The sequence below is a fragment of the Sus scrofa genome, chromosome 8 (assembly GCF_054392235.1).
Source record: "Sus scrofa isolate SSC_HxYL_T2T_F1_AM1 chromosome 8, Sscrofa_HxYL_maternal_Yorkshire_Landrace_v2.0, whole genome shotgun sequence".
NCBI classification, from domain to species: domain Eukaryota; kingdom Metazoa; phylum Chordata; class Mammalia; order Artiodactyla; family Suidae; genus Sus; species Sus scrofa.
Window position 1 is genome coordinate 304,674 of NC_139390.1, and position 16,885 is coordinate 321,558.

General features: G+C 50.2%; 1 protein-coding gene across 10 annotated transcripts in view; it reads right to left on the reverse strand.

Moving 5' to 3' along the window:
* The window catches only part of GAK (cyclin G associated kinase), a 56,126-nt gene that overhangs the window by 38,291 nt on the left and 950 nt on the right, over window positions 1-16,885 (reverse strand). For 3 of the 10 annotated variants that reach the window (XR_014812006.1, XM_084971155.1, XM_084971154.1), the window contains exons 2-5: window positions 1,751-1,812; window positions 767-882; window positions 417-569; window positions 84-232 (exon numbers count right to left, since the gene is read on the reverse strand). Coding sequence is in view for 5 of the 10 variants with exons in the window: in XM_084971154.1 (XP_084827280.1) it covers window positions 84-228 (145 nt within the window). In the remaining 5 variants the exon portion in view is untranslated. Of the gene's footprint in view, window positions 1-83; window positions 233-416; window positions 883-1,750; window positions 1,813-14,150; window positions 14,319-16,885 lie in introns of all 10 variants that reach the window. The other 7 variants (XR_014812004.1, XM_021100832.2, XR_014812003.1 and 4 more) reach the window with 4 other exon arrangements.

Here is a 16,885-nt window from a genome sequence, read left to right on the forward strand (position 1 = left end):
CACGCTCCTTTCGTGGCGACCTACGCGTCTCCAGGAGAGAAGACGCTAAGAGCAGCAGTGGTTCAGACCCACGGGAGGCTCACCTTTGCAGAGCTCCGTGAGCAGCAGGAACTCGGCCTGCCCGGTGTCCGATTCCTCCTTCCCTATCGACGCTGCAGAGCAAAACTGGACAATATTGGGGTGGCCTGAAAGTTTTTTCTGCAGGTGTCTTGTTAAAGGAGAATGCATGAGTCTGCACGTTTAGAAACAAATACACACACAACAGTGAGACCCTCAAGTCAGCACACTGGCTCCCGTCCGAGCAGAAAGATGAGGGCAACAGGTGGGCTCAGCTAGGAGGGCAGGAGGGTGCAGGGAGAACCGGGAAAGGGGGGGGGGGAGGGAGACACCCCCCCCCGCGCGCGCCAGCCACACACCTGACCAGAGGCCGGCGGGACGGCAGGCCGAGGGCACAGCGCACGCGAAGATGCGAAGGGCAAGGAGGCCCAGGAGGCCGGCAGGCTCGCAGTGGACAGAGCTTCGAGACAGAGAAGAGGAGGCCGGGCACGGACGCCCGGGACCCAAGCGCTCTGGGCAGGGCGAGAGGGACACACGGGCTGATGAGAGGCCACATGGAGGCCGGCAGGAGCCAGGCCCGGCGAGGGGCCCTGCGGGCCGCAGGAGGTCCAAAGGGGCAGATGGAAGGACAGAGGCAAGGGGCTGTCCTGGGCTCGGAGACCTCTGGGCAGAACGACGCCTCCAGGCCCAACGCTAGGGAATCTCTTACCATCACCCCGAGAGTGAAGCACAAAGAAGAAAACTCCTCTCCCCGGAAAAGGATACCATGAAACAAACTTCCTGAATGATGACTCTGTTCTTCTCCTCCTCGTTGGACAGCAACCTCTGCATAAGGAGAGACCATGCGAGAAAAAACAAAGCCTTAATCTTTGCGCTCTGTGTCCAAGAGCTCCCCCGCCGACTGTGTCTTAACATCTGACGCGGGGAGAAACTTGACAGAAGGTGAAAGACACTTGGAAATGGCCCTTCGGATCTAAGGACCCAAGAAAACTAAAACTAAGCGGCCGTTCTCCAAACAGGCTAGAGATTCTCAAGAGGTGTGCGTCCAGCTCTGGATCCCACAGTCCCAGTACACAGGCCACCACCCCCCAGAGCCAAGCGCGCCCTCCGAGACTCAGGACAAACCAGCCGTGTGCCCAGCGTCCCAGACGGTCCCGACCCTGCTCCCACCCCGTGACCCCCTATTTACAGCCAGGCTGTGAACACATTATTTTACAAGTGGCCTTCAAAACTCCTGTATTTGTGGAACCCTAACTTTGCTGGTTTTGAGACTATGAAGTCACTTCTCTCCACCAGCAGCCCGTCAAGCCCCCAGCCCAAAGCTGGAAACCACGCCTCTGTTCTTGGCTGCACCCTCGGCTTGCGGAAGGTCTCAGGCCAGGGATGGAACCCCACACCACAGCAGCAGCCACAAGCTGTGGCGTAGGTCACAGACGCAGCTCAGCTCCAGTGTCACTGTGGTTGTGGTGTGGGCCTGCAGCTGCAGTTCCGATTTGACCCCTAGCCTAAGAGTCACATGCCGCAGGTGTGGCCGTTTGGGGAAAAAAAAAAGGAACAAGTAAAACAAGCTAACACAGACTATAAAAAAGACATACAGAATACAGAATAGGTGTACCTCTCTGAAAACACTGTCACTTAGATAACTCCTTTAAAACACACCCACACCCCACAGAACGCTGTCCGCCTTCACTACCTTCAGCGCGTACTCTCGACCGCTTCCCAGATCCTGCGCTTCGTAGACAAACGCAAACCCGCCTGCAAGGGAGAAAAAGATACGTTAGTTCAGTGCTGTGGGCTTTAACCACGAGCTTTAAAAATATCTTAGATGCAGAAAAAGCTTTTGACAAAATCCGACACCCATTTACGGTTACAAAACAAACCAACCAAACAAACAAACCTCTCCAGAAAGTGGGCACAGAGGGAACCTACCTCAACATCATAAAGGCCACATGTGACAAACCCACAGCGAACATCATTCTCACTGGTGAAACGCTGCAAGCATTCCCACTAAGATCAGACACAAGACAAGGAGGTCCACTCTGGCCCCGTCTATTCTGCACAGTTTTGGAAGCCGTAGCCATGGCAATCAGAGAAGAAAAAGAAAAGGAATCCAAACTGGAAAAGAAGACGTAAAACTGTCCCTGTGTGCAGAGATCATGATACTCCACACGGAAAAGCCTGAAGATGCCGTCGGAAAACTGCCAGGGCGCATCAGTGGACCCAGCACCGTTGCCGGGCACAAAACCGATACACAGGAATCCCTCTCGTTTCTACACACCAACGAGAGGCAAGAAAGAGACATGAGGAAACTCCCCTTTACCGCCATGTCAAAAACAATAAGACACCCAGGAATAAACCAGCCTAAGGGGACTAAAGACCCGTCCTCTGAAAACTGCAAGACGCTGTTGAAAGAAATGAAAGATGACACCAGAAGAGGGAAAGACACCATGCTCCTGGGGTGGAAGGATCAATACTGTCAAAATGAGTAGACCACCCAAAGCAATCTACAGCCGCAATGCAATCCCTATCAAAGTACCAACAGTATTTTACACAGAACCAGGACAGAAAATGTTTTAGTTTGTATGGAAACACAAAAGACCCCCAAAAGCTACAATAATCCAGAGAAAAATAGGACTGAAAGAATCAGGCTCCCTGACTTCAGACTATACTACGAAGCTACAGTTATCAAAACAGTACAGTACTGGCACAAAAACAGAAATAAAGATTAAGGGAACAGGATAGAAAGTCCAGAAATAAACCCACATATCTATGTTCAGTTAACCTGTAACAAAGGAGGCAGGAATACACGATGGAGAATAGACAGCCTCTTTAATACATGGTGCTGGGAAAACTGGACAGCTACACGTAAAAGAATGAAATTGGAACATTAACACCATACACAGAAATAAACTCAAAATTGATTAAGGACAAATATAAGACTGGATACTATAAAACTCTTAAGAGGAAGACATAGGTAGAACACTCTCTGACATAAACTGCAGCAATATCTTTCTGGATCTCCTCCTAGAAAGAGTAATGAAAAACAAACAAACAAACAAACAAAAACAAACAGGAGTTCCTGCTGTGGTGCAGTGGAAATGAATCCGACTAGGAACCATGGGGTTGTGGGTTCGATCCCTGGCCTCGCTCAGTAGGTTGGGGATCCAGCGTTGCCATGAGCTGTGGTGTACGTCACAGATCCGGTTCGGATCCCAAGTTGCTGGGGCTGTAGTGTAGGCCGGCAGCCACGGCTCTGATTGGACCCCTCGCCTGGGAACCTCCATGTGGCACAGGTGTGGTCCTAGAAAGACAAACAACAACAACAACAACAAACGGGGCCTAATTAAACTCAAAATCTTTTGCAGGGCAAAGGAAACCAACAATAAAACAAAAAGAACACCCACAGATTGGGAGGAAATATTTGCAAATGAAGTGACTGGAAAGAGATTAATCTGCAAAATATACAATACCTCATGGAGGTCAACCTATATCACGAACACAAACAACTCAATCAAAAAACGGGCAAAAGATTTAAATAGCTATTTCTCCAAAGACAGACATACAGATGGCCAAAAACACAGGAAAAGATGCTCAGCATCACTAATTATTAGAGAAATGCAAATCCTAAGTACAATGGGGTCGTTCCCACTCTGGCAAAGTGGGTTAAGAATCCGACTGCAGGGGCTCCAGTCACCAACCACCAAGGCAAGGGTTCCTTCCCTGACCCAGTGTAACGGGTTAAATGGTGCAGCATTGCTGCAGTTGTGGCGTAGGTTGCAGCTGTGGCTCAGAGTCAGCCCCTAGCCTAGGGAACTTTCATATATTGCTCGTGTGGCCATAAAACTTTTTAAAAACTATAATGAGGTATCACCTCACACCAGTCAGAACGGCCATCATCAAAAAGTCCAAAAACAGGAGCTCCCACTGCAGTGCAACAGGTCAACGGTCTCAGGACTACTGGGACACAACCACAATCCCCAGCTGGGCATAGTGGGTTAAAGATGCAGCGTTGTCACAGCTGCAGCGCAGGTCACCACTGTGGCTCAGAACTGATCCCATCCCAAGGACTCGAGATGCCACCAGGCAGCCAAAAGGGAAAAAAGAAAAAAGTCTACAAACAATAAATGCTGGAGAGGGTGTGGAGAAAGGGGAACCCTCCTATACTGCTGGTGGGGATGTAAACTGGTACAACCACTGTGGAAAACTAAAAATGGAACGACCATATGATCCACCAATCCCACACCTGGGCATATATCCAGAAAAAAAGTCTTAATTTGAAAAGGTACGTGCACCTCAATGTTCACTGCAGCAATATTTACAACAGCTAAGCCATGGAAGCAACCTAAACATCCACTGACAGAATGGATAAGGAAGATACGGTACATATACACAAGTGGACTACTACTCAGCTGTGAGTAAGAGCTACTCAAAAAGGGATGGAATAATGCCATTGGCAGCAACACGGACTAACCTAGAGATGATCAAGCTAAGTGAAGTAAGTCAGACAAACACAAACACCATATGATATCACTTTTATGTGGAATCTGAAATATGACAAATGAACCTATTTACAAAACAGAAACTAGAATTTAAAAACAAACATATGGTTACCAAAGGGGACAGGTGCAGGGGGCTGGAGGTTTGGGACTGGCAAATGGACACTGTTGGCATATGGAACAGGTGGCCAATGGGGACCTGCTGAACGACACAGGGAACTCTACCCAATATTCTGTGATAATCTATATGGGAAAAGAATCTGAGAAAGAATGGATGTGTGTATACGTATAACTGAACCACTCTGTTGTACAGCAGAAACGAACACTACAGGAGTTCCCGTCGTGGCTCAGTGGTTAATGAATCCGACTAGGAACCACAAGGTCTCGGGTTCGATCCCTGGCCTCGCTCAGTGGGTTAAGGATCTGGCGTTGCCGTGAGCTGTGGGGTAGGTCACAGACGCGGCTCGGATATCGCGTTGCCAGCGGCTATAGCTCCCACTAGACCCCTAGCCTGGGAACCTCCATATGCCACGGGAGCGGCCCTAGAAAAGGCAAAAAAAAGGTATATGGAAGTTCCCAGGCTAGGGGTCGAATCAGAGCTATAGCTGCTGGCCTGCACCACAGCCTCAGCAATGCCAGATCCGAGCCATGTCTGCGACCTACACCATAGCTCACGGCAACGAGGGATCCTTAACCCACTGATCGAGGCCAGGGATCGAACCCGAGACCTTGTGGTTCCTAGTCGGATTCGTTAACCACTGAGCCACGATGGGAACTCCTCAATAAAACCTTTAAAAAAGATCTTTACTAAATAAAATAAAAACTGGACTTGTGGCTAGCAATTTGTCTTTTGCAACAATGATGACTTCAATTTATATAAAACTGCCTTCTAAATATGCCGTTTCAGAGGCAGGAAAGCGATGAACGTACGAATGAGATCAATGAGAGGAATCAACATGACTGAGGCCAGTTCTCTGAAAACTACTGACCAGTATCACACGTGAACAGGGACAAAAGAATTCTTTACAAACTGTTAATTCGAAGTGAAGTGAAATATTAGCAAATCAAACCCAACAATTTATAAAAAAGGATAAAACATTACGATTAAGTAGAACTGTTTTATCATTGAAAATAAATGTAATTTGATTTTTTTAGTCATATTTGCTTAGCTTTTTGTAGCTTCCTGTAGTAGAAAACACACATCATGAAATTTAAAATTCTCATCAAACTAGGAATAGACGAAACTTGTTCAACCTGATGAAGAGCATCTCTGAGGAACCAAGGGCAAGTGTCTCACTCGGCGGGGACGGGGGGGACCAGCTGCTTCCCTCTAAGATCAGAGACAAGGCCAACACCTCTGTACTCTCCACCGCCTATAGGGTCATGCTGGAAGTGCTGGCCGTGCAATCAGCAAGAAAAGAGTTAAAGGTACCCAAGGAATTCCCTGGAGGACTTGCAATTAAGTACTCAGCATTGTCACTGCTGTGCTGGAGACCAATTCCTGACCCAGGCCATGGGCTTGGTCAAAAAAAAAAAAAAAAAAAAAGGCATCCAGATTGAAAAGGAAGGAGGAGGAGTTCCCACTGTGATGCAGTGGGTTAAAAATCCTACTGCAGTGGCATGGGTTGCTGCTGAGGTGCGGGTTTGATCCCTGGCCCCATGCAATGGGTTAAAGGATCCAGTGTTGCTACAGTAGTGGCTTGGATTCAATCCATGGCCCGAGAACTTCCCATATGCTGCAGGTGCGGCCACAATGGAAAGAAAAGAAAAGAAAAGAAAAGAAAAGAAAAGAAAAGAAAAGAAAAGAAAAGAGAAGAAAAGAAAAGAGAGAGGAAAAGGAAGAAGGAAAAATGTCTTTCTTTGCAAACAACATCAGTACGTAAACAAGCCCCCAAAAGCTACTGTAAGTAGTAAATGAGCTTGGGAAAGCTGTCAGATGTAAAAGCAACACATCAATTTTATTTCTCCAAACCCTAAGTTAGGCAAAGATTTCTTAGTTACAAAAACAAAAGGATGAGCCATAAATGAAAAATACGACAAAGATGGAGTTCCCGTTGTGGCGCAGTGGTTAACGAATCTGACTAGGAACCATGAGGTTGTGGGTTCGGTCCCTGCCCTTGCTCAGTGGGTTAACGATCCGGTGTTGCTGTGAGCTGTGGTGTAGGTTGCAGACACGGCTCGGATTTCGCGTTGCTGTGGCTCTGGTGTAGGCGGGTGGCTACAGCTTCGATTGGACCCCTAGCCTGGGAACCTCCATATGCCGCAGGAGCGGCTCAAGAAATAGCAAAAAGACCAAAAAAAAAAAACAAAAGCAAAACACGACAGAGAGGTTTCACTACAGTAAGGATGATTTACCGGGTCTTGGGATACACTGTTAAGAGGGTGAAAAGGTAAGCTCCTAAATGGACTTTGCAAATTACCGCCTGATATAGGAACGCTATCTAGAAAATATAGAAAAAATTCAAAGTTCAGTTCAATAACATTTTTAACAGGCAAAACATATGAAAAGACCCTCAACCAAGATAAACAGCTGGCAAGTAAGTACCTGAGAAGATGCTCAGTGTCATTACCCACAGGGAAATGCACATTTACACCGCGAAACACAACCACAAAAATACAATCACCCATTAGAACGGCTAAAATTGTTGAAACCGACCGACGCGAAGCAGGCACACCCAGAATGGTGTCGTCATTTTGGAAACCAGTTTGGAGATTTCTTTAAAAGGCAGGCACACACTGGGACGACAGCCCTGCCATCACACGGCCAGGCATCCACCCAGGAAGAATGAAAGCCCACACACACACACAGACTTGACATGAATGTTCCGAGCGGCTCCGTCGGTACCGGCCCAAACTGGAGGCCACCCACGAGTCCATCAACAGTGAATGGCTAACCCAGCTCCCCCCGTGGGGAACCCGGCGACGGCACCCCGTGAACATGCAGCAACAGGAGGACTCGCGAAACAACTACCCGAGGAAAAGGGCCGGAAAGAGGGTTACGTGTACACATGATTTCCTTTGCAGAAGACCCTGGAAAATACAAACGAATACACAGTAACCAAACGCCGATCGGCGGTGGCCCGGGGGCTGCGGATGGGAGGAGAGGGTTGGAGGGAAGAGGAGTGATGGTCACAGGGACAGTCACCAGACGGAGCTGAATACGGACACAGACCCAGTCGGAGGGAGACATACATCGTACCCATTTCAAGTGTTTTGACATGTATGCAAGTTTCTGCATGTCATTTTATCTCACCATAACAGTTAAAAATTACAGTCATAAATAAAACCATAGAGGAGGTCCCATTGTGGCTCAGTGGAAACTAATCTGACTAGTGTGCATGAGGATACGGGGTTCAATTCCTGGCCTTGCTCAGTGGGTTGGGGATCCAGCATTGCTGTGGCTGTGGTGTGGGTCCGCAGCTGCAGCTCCGATTCAACCCCTAACTTCGAACTTCCATATGCTGCGGGTAAAGCCCTAAAAATCAAATATATAGATAAACGGATGAAAGGAAATAAATCAAAATTCATAAGAAAGAAATAGAAAACAGATGGCTTCACTGGTGAATTCTACAAAGCATTTAAGTAAAGCCTAACAATCTTGTACAAAATATTTGCCAAGATAAGAGGAGAAAAAAGACCCCGCCTATTCTTCAAGGCAGAGAAGACAATGAAGATACAATTACAGATCAAAATCACTCATTAACATAGAAAAATCATCAGGAAAAGAGCAGAAAAGTGACTGGTATAAACAGCAAGGACACACCAGGACAACAACAAGAGAGTTACTCCAGGAATGCAAGGTTGGTTCAACACGAAAAAAGCAATCCCTCTGGTGCATGCCTTTAACAGCCGGGGAAGGCAGATGACCTCGCGAGGCACAGAGAAAGCATCTGTCCACTGCAAAATCCATGCACCATTTATTAAAATAGTAAAAATGTTAAAATGTCCAGCAAACTAGGAACTGAAGGAAGCTTCTTCAACCTGAGAAATGGCAACTATGAAAAACCTACAGCTAACACAAGACTTAAAGGTGTTTTCTTTCTAAGACCAAGAATAACACAAGGAGGTCTGCTCCACAGCTGTAATACAACATTTTACCAGTGAGCCTGATCGCTGCAAGGAAGCTAGAAAGATAAACAAAGAGCAGCAAGATCAGAAAGGAAGAACTGGAGTTGCCATCATAGCTCAGTGGTTAACGAATCTGACTGGGAACCAGGTTGCAGGTTCGATCCCTGGCCTCACTCAGTGGGTTAAGGATCTGGTGTTGCCGTGAGCTGGGGTGTAGGCTGCAGACGCAGCTCGGATCCCACGTTGCTATGGCTCTGGTGGAGGCCGATGGCCACAGCTCCAACTCGACCCCCAGCCTGGGAACCTCCATATGTTGCGGGAGCAGCCCAAGAAATGGCAAAAAGACAAAAACAAAAAACAAAAACAAAAAAAAGGAAGAACTAAAACTGTTCTTACTTGCAGATGACATGGCTGTTCAGCAGAGAACCCCAAAGACGCTATGGAAAAACTCTAGGGCTGAAGAGTGACCTTAAGCTCTCGGCCTCTCCCCAGCCTGTCGGGTTCTCTCAGCTGCAGCCACCCGGAGACCTCTGCACTTCCTCAAACCCACCAAGCCCACTACTCTCCAGGGCCCCTCTCACCACAGCCCCGCGCAGGGCACCTCACCTGGGACGCTGGCCACACTCCCTCTCAGCCGAGGAGGCTCTGCTCTCCATCACTTGCCCGCCCGACTCGCCCTGCACCCCGGCCACACCCCATCTCCAATTCTGACCCCTCTTCTTCTTCCTTTTTTTTTGTTTTTTTTTTTTTTTTTTTTAGGGCCACATATGCTGCACATGGAAGTTCCCTGGCTATGGGTTGAATCAGAGCTACAACTGCCGGCCTAGGCCACAGCCACAGCACCACCACATCCGAGTCGCATCTGCAACCTACACCGCAGCATGCGACAATGCCAGGTCCTCAAGCCACTGAGTGAGGCCAGAGATCGAACCCACGTCCTCGTGGATACTAGTCCAGTTCTCAACTTGCTGAGCCACAATGGGAACTCCCTGAGCCTCCTCCCCAGCTTCCTGATAACTGGCGCTCTATCACACAGTCGCTGGGGCGCCTGCTGACTGTCTCTCCCACTAGGCTGTAAGCTCAGAAGGCAGAAGTTTCATCCAGGCTGTTTACACTTGTACCCGGAACAGTGTCTGACCCAGTGTGCACAGCCAGAAATGTGCACTGAGCAAATAAGCAGATCACAACAAAATCTCTTCAGATGTTACAACAGTCACTTAGGTTTAACCCCCCAAACGTGGTATTTTGTATTGTCTATGAAAGAGGCACAGGCAGAGGAAGAATAAAAAGATGAGCAGGAAGGACCTGCACTAAATTCATGGGATGGCTGCCTCTCAAAAGAGAAAGAAGAACGAAATGCAACCGGGAGGCAGAGGGTCGACAGACCCTTTCACAACATCCGTGATGCCTAAATGGTTAGAAAAGCTCTGGAGCCAAACACCATTTTTTAAAGCTAATACTTATTACCTCCGACAGCAGGGACAAAGAGACCTGTTCTGCTACTCTTTCTACCTTCCTACAGTTTTGAAACTTTTCCACACGTACACACACACTCGGAAATATGAACACACACGTAGCAAACGTATATACACATATTAGATATACATACTCAAAAATTTCAAATCCTGTGCTATAGGTACAGTAATCAAGACTGTGTGGTACTGACGGAAGGAAAGACTCATGAATCAACAGAACAAAAGAGAAAAACCGCAGAAATAGAGCCACACAAATAAGCCCATATGAGTTCTAACAAAGGCGCAAAATGAGTTCATGGAGGAAGGACCGTGTTTGCAATAAACGGTGCTGGAGCAACTGGTCAGCGAGAGGCAAAAGGAAGAACTTTGATCTGAACTTTACACCTGGAGGTGCCGTCGTGGTGCAGTGGTTAATGAATCAACTAGGAACCATGAGGGTGCGGGTTCAATCCCTGGCATCACTCAGTGGGTTATGGATCCGGCGTTGCCGTGAGTTGTGGTGTAGGTGGCAGACGCGGCTCGGATCCCGCGTTGCTGTGGCTCTGGCGTAGGCCGATGGCTACAGCTCCGATTCGACCCCTAGCCTGGGAACCTCCGTATGCCGCGGGAGTGGCCCAAGAAAAGGCAAAAAGACAAAATAGATAAATAAAATAAACTTTACACCTTACACCATAATGATCTCAGGGCACAAATGCAAAACCATGAACCTTTTAGGAAAAGCACAGAAGAGAAATCCTGGAGATGCAGAGCTGGACAAAGAACCCTCGGACTTGCCAGCAAAAGCAGGATTCGTAGAAGGAAAAGTGATAGAACAGACTTTGTCCGAGTTAAAACTTTGGATCTGCAACAGATCCTACGCAGAGACTGGTAGACAAGCTGCAGACTGAGAGAACACACTGGCAAACCTCATCGGACACAGGCCTCATATCTACAGGATACAACGAGCTCTCAGAACTCAACAACGGGGGGTTCCCCGGCTAGCGGCTGGGACTCGGCGCTTTCAGCCCTTTCACCGCTACAGCGCAGGTTCAATCCCTCGTTCTGGCAACTGAGATCTCACATCGATACACTGCATGCTGGGGCCAAAAAGAAACAAAACACAACCCCACAACAACAAAAGACAGTTTGAAAATAGGCAAAGAGACATTTCACCTACAGAACAGGCACATCGTTAGCCACCAGGGAACCGCAGATTGAAGCCGAGGCGTGGTGTCACTGTTAGCGTCACCAAATAAAGACTACACACAACGCCAGCAAGGACGCAGAGAAACGGGTCACTCTTTGTAATGGACTCAACTGTGTCCCCTCAGCCGTCACGTGTGGAAGCCCTGAGCCCAAGGTGACTTTATCCAGAGACAGGGCGTACAGGAAGTAATTAAAGCTAAAGGAGGTCGTCAGAGTCAGGCCCCGATCCAACAGGACTGACGTCCTTAGAAGCAGAGGACGCAGGGAAAGACCGCCCGGAAGCCAGCTCTGCCAACGCCTCGATCTTGGACTTGAAGCCTCCAGAACCAAGGAAATAAATTTGTTGCTTACACCACCCGGTCTGTGGTTTTTAGAGCAGGCCAGCTTGTCCATTGCTGGCGAGGATGTGAAAACAGCACAGCCACTCTAGGAAACAGGGTGGTAGTTTTCTAAATAACAAAACATGCAACTGCCATGGGACCCAGCACCTGGGCAGTTACTCCAGAAAAATGAAAGCATATCCACACAAAACCCTGTAAGTGAATGTTTATAACAGCTTTATTTCTATTACCAAAAAAATCTGGAAACAACCCAGATGAGCTTCAGTGGGTGAACGGTACACCTGCGCCACAGAACACCCTGCCACAGCAGCAACAAACAAACTGTGGACACGACGACGTGGATGAGTCCCTAGAGACCTGTGCTGAGTGCGAAAGCCAATTCCAAAAAGCTACCCCATGGGCGATTCCATCTACTCAGCAGTCTTCCAACGACCAAATGACAGAGGAGAATAAAGGATGCTTCCAGGATCCAGGAGGGGGTGTGGCTACGAGAGGCTCAAGGACCCTCCTGGGGATGGAGGCGTCTAATCTTGGTTGTGATGGCAACGCCAGTTGTTCCAGACGCTGCTGTGGACCTCGGCACCACTTCTCACAGCCACACGTAAATCTACAGGACCTCGAAAGTAAGAGTTTCCATAAAAATAGTACCACTAGCCAGGACCTCGCCCTGCGCAGTCCTTCCCGGGTATGCTGTGGGCTGAGGAATGGCTCACCTGCCCTTCCGTGTGTGTGTGTGTGTGTGTGTGTGTGTGTGTGTGTGTGTGTGTGTGTGTGTGTGTTACAAAAAAACTCGTACTCAGAGAAAACTCCCACGATTCCTGCCCAATAAAAAGTGGAAAAAGACCTTAACAAACATAGTACACACACGAAAGATACCCAACTGGCTGGTGACGAAGGGTCCGACACGGTGTGACGGAGAACACGCACAGCCACCCGCTGAGCACTGCGGAGAGCAGGTGTAATCGCCAAGACAGACAGTAAGGCTGGGGAGGCGTGGAGCGCGCCTGGCTGTCCCAGGTCAAGTCCACCCTAGCCCCTAAGAGCCGGCAACCCACATCTGGCTGTTCTGCTCCAGAGAACGGGAAGCGTGGGTACACACACACACACACACACACCAATCTTGCAAAAAACATTCTTGGCAGCTTGACTCATAACAGCCTCAAACAGAAACACCCAAAGGTGCAGCAGTAAAGGGAGCACAGAGCCGGCCGGGGAGAGTGCACAGAGTGTTCCCACGAGGGGACCCGGGGCCAGCGGCTGCCTGGCCAGGAGGGCAACTGGGGCACAGGAGGTCTTCCGGGTGACAGCCAGCTTTTCTCCCCAGGCATCTGCTGTGCAGGTGGGTCCACGTGTCACTGCACTTCAAGCCTGTCCTGTGCAGGAGAAGGACTCCAGCACATTTTTTTTTCTTTTTTGGCTGCACTCCAAGGTCTGTGGGAGCTCCCAGGCCAGGGATCAAAGCTGCAACCTACGCCACAGCGGCAGCAATGCTAGATCCTTAACCTGCTGCACCACAGAAAAACAGGCACAGCGTATGAACATGCAATTCCAGAAGCGGCACCTGAACAGCTGACAAGCACTGAAATATGCCCAACTCCCAATCAGAGAAGTGCAATAACATTTCCCACAAAAATGAGTACGAGGTGGGGAGAATGCGGTCTGGCAAGGCCTCCATGAGAGCTGGGGATGACCCTCCCACAGCACGGGGCCCCGGACAGGTGCAGGGTGAGGTGGGGACACTGCTGCCCGAGACAGGGGCAGCAGCCACGGGAAGCAGTTCAGGGGATCTTAAAAGGTTTATCGACCTGCATTGTTGCTAAGAAACAGACACTCTGCCGGAGCACAGCTCCAGTTCGCTGCTTCGCACGCCCGCCATCACTCCCTAACTTACAGGGAGCTCCGTGTGCACAGAGGGGGTCCAGGGTGAAGCGCTGGTCCAGCCAACCAGAGGAAGAAGAGCGCCCCCAACCTTCCCCAGAAAACCTCCCCCAAAGTGTCCATCCCCCTGAGTGACCTCTGCCCCCAGCTGCCTTCCCCAGTGCCCACTCCAGGCACTCACACACCAGCAGCCACAAACTGGAGAAGCACTGCGGTCAGCAGGGCAGTGCAAAAGCTCGCGGCCCCATGCCGCCCCCCAGCCACGGCCACCACAAGGAGCTGCTCCAGAGCTTCTGTGACCTCGATTTCCTCTGGACACCTCTCCCTGCAGGACACACCCAGGCCTTCTCCCAGGCCACAGCCTCTCCTGGGCTCCTGCCCCAACCCCACCACCAAGCCGGATGGCTCTGGCAAGCTCCCGATGGCCCAGGCCTCATCACCGCCGGGACCCGGGACCCCATGAGTGCTGCTGTGCTGTTACTACTGCATGGCGGGTGCGAGCCCCACTGTTAAGGGCTGGCCTTAAAGCTGCCAACGAGTCAGTGAAGGGACGGGCGGGCAAGCTGAAAGGGTGATCATTCAGGCACAAAGCATGGGCCACCATGTCCTGCCGCTCGAGCCCCAAGCCCTGCTGCAAAGGCCCTGGTTACCTGTGCTCTGCGGCGTCCAAAAGGGAAACATCCAGTTGGGACTCTCCCTGGGAGGGAACAGCCCCGCACTCAGGCCTCTGGTCCAGGGTCAGGTGCGGAGAAAGGAGGCTGCCAAGACCCCAAGGGTCCAGGGAGGAGACACCCCAACACCGAAACCAGCCGCACTTCCTGGGGGAAAGAGGGGCAGGCCACCCACCACAGCCTGACGGGCCTTTACGATCTGCCCCAAGGCCCTGGAGGTGGGCCCCGCCGAGGAGGCCCAGAGCCTCTCCCCCCCTCACACCAACCTCAGCGCCATCCGAGACCTGCAGCCAAGAGCCCTGACTATCACAACGCCTTCGACTGCCCCTAGGTCCTGGCACCTTGGGTCACAACAGACCATGCGGAGAAGGGAGGGGGCCCGCCACAGGCAGCAGCCAGAGGACAGCAGGTGGAGGGCCAGGACTGTCAACTGGGGGCCCGGGAGCTGGTGTAGGGTGTGCGTGCCCTCACGGCTTCGCAGGCCAGGGCTGACCCGGAGGGAACGCGAATTCTTGAGCAGAAACCACATCGAGTTTCCCCGAGACCACTGGTCCCACACAGTGCACACAAATGTCCCAGCAAACGGGTGCGGACTCGAGTTCATAACCTCTGACCACACGGACTCCAGACCTACCCATTTCCCGAGAGCTGCTCATGCACCATCACCCACCTCACAGCAGCATCCACAGAGTGGAGCCACCCCTGCAGAGTGGACCGCCCGCCAGCAGGGCAAAGACACGTCTCAGCAGCAGCAGCAGCCCATCCCAGCCACCCCGCGAGCAGAAGGCAGCAGCAGCAGGCAGAATCCATGACAAGAGGCCACACAGAACGTATCCTACAGTCCACTTGGACTGGGTGTTTCTGACAGAGTGGGCACTCCCAATAACTAGCTTTAAAATTAAAGTGAAGGAGTTCCCTTCATGGCTCAGTGGTTAACAAACCCAACTATGATCCATGAGGATGCAGGTTCGATCCCTGGCTTTGCTCAGTGGGTTAAGGATCCGGCGTTGCTGTGAGCTGTGGTGTAGGTGGCAGACACAGCCCGGATCTGGCATTGCTGAGGCCGTAGCTGTGGTGCAGGCCGGCAGCTACAGTTCTGATTGGACCCCTAGCCTGGGAACTTCCATATGCCATGGGTGCAGCCCTGAAAAAACAAAACAAAATTAAATTAAAGTGAAAATTAACAGTACATTTTGCAAAGATCACCTGGCTCCACAGTTCTGCCCAACAACCCATTTCAGGCTACAAGTGCACATGTCAAAGCTATGAAAACCAATGTTTTTTCCCTAAATCTTTTCTTAATTTTTTTTTTGTTTTTTTGGGGGCTGCACCTGCAGCATATGGAGGTTCCCAGCTAGAGGTTGAATAGGAGCTGCAGCTGCCGACCTACCACAGCCACAGCAAGGCCAGATCCAAGCCGCAGCTGCGAAGGACACCACAGCTCACAGCAACACCGGATCCTTAACCCACTGAGTGAGGCCAGGGATTGAACCTGTGTCCTTATGGATGCTAGTCAGATTCATTTCCGCTGAACAACAATGGGCACTCCCTCCCCTAAATCATTTGAGAGCAAAACTTGATCTATTATAAAGTCATTTTGGGCAACACCTAACACGAACTGATGTGAGGCTAGCTGAAGACTTAATTATCCCACCGTGAGGACTCACTCCCTTAACTCCAGATACACGAATGCACTTGGTTATGCAACACTTTCCCAACTGCCCTGGCGGCGTGCCAGCTCAGAGAGAATACACAGGCTCTTCCTAGAACCTGAAGAATTCTGAAATTGTCAATACAGGTACCCAAGGGTTTTGGGTTTGGGATTTTCCACATATTTATACAAGACAGCCTGAATTCCCCCAGTCTAGGTTCTACGGTTGCTACTTGATGGGAACAACAGGTTTCTTAGCATTCCAGCTCAGAAAGGAGCTTCGCGAGCTTTAGAAACTGAAGCCAAGCCGCCGGTTCAGTTCAAGGGGAGGAAATCTACAGCTCCTAATCTCACTGGCACCTTGCACCTCCTGGTGTGTCTAGACAACAAGGGGAGCAGGTGCTTTGCACAACCACAGTGGCTGCTTCCATTTCCTTGTTCTTCATCCTGGGTGTTATGCCACAGGCACGAGCTTCCTTCTCTGTGTGACCCACTTCCCATCCCTCCCCTTCTGCACTGGCCCTGCCCCTGGCAGGAGGTGCATTCTCACCCCTCCCATCTCAGCTGGGCCCACCGTCTATCCCACCAGAGGAATCCCCTGCATTGCACTGTCCTTTGTTCATCAGAAAATGTGTCTTATTTAAAGTTCCACAAGGCAGAAATCACGTACTCTCCACTCTGAATTTCTTAAAGAATCAAAATACTTCCCTGGCATTTTCAGAATAAATGATTTGATCTGGGGGCAACTCTCGTTCTACCCCAGATATGAAAGAATACCACACTTCAGAACGTCACTAGCTCTGAAGAAGAGCCTGAGATCTTCTCACCAAATCACCCTCCAAATTCCTCTCTTCCTGACAGTGGAGCCAATGTGTGTGAGGATGCTAAGGGCAGAACACGCCTCAGGCCTTTGGAAACAGCCAGCCATTGTTCCACCTGAAATTGAGCACAAATGGCAGCAGGAATGTCCGCAGTGACTGGCTGAAGCTACAGCTCCGAGGGAAACCACAGCCATGTGCAGCTGTCCATGCAGCCACTCCCTCACGCAGGCTAAAGCAAGGAA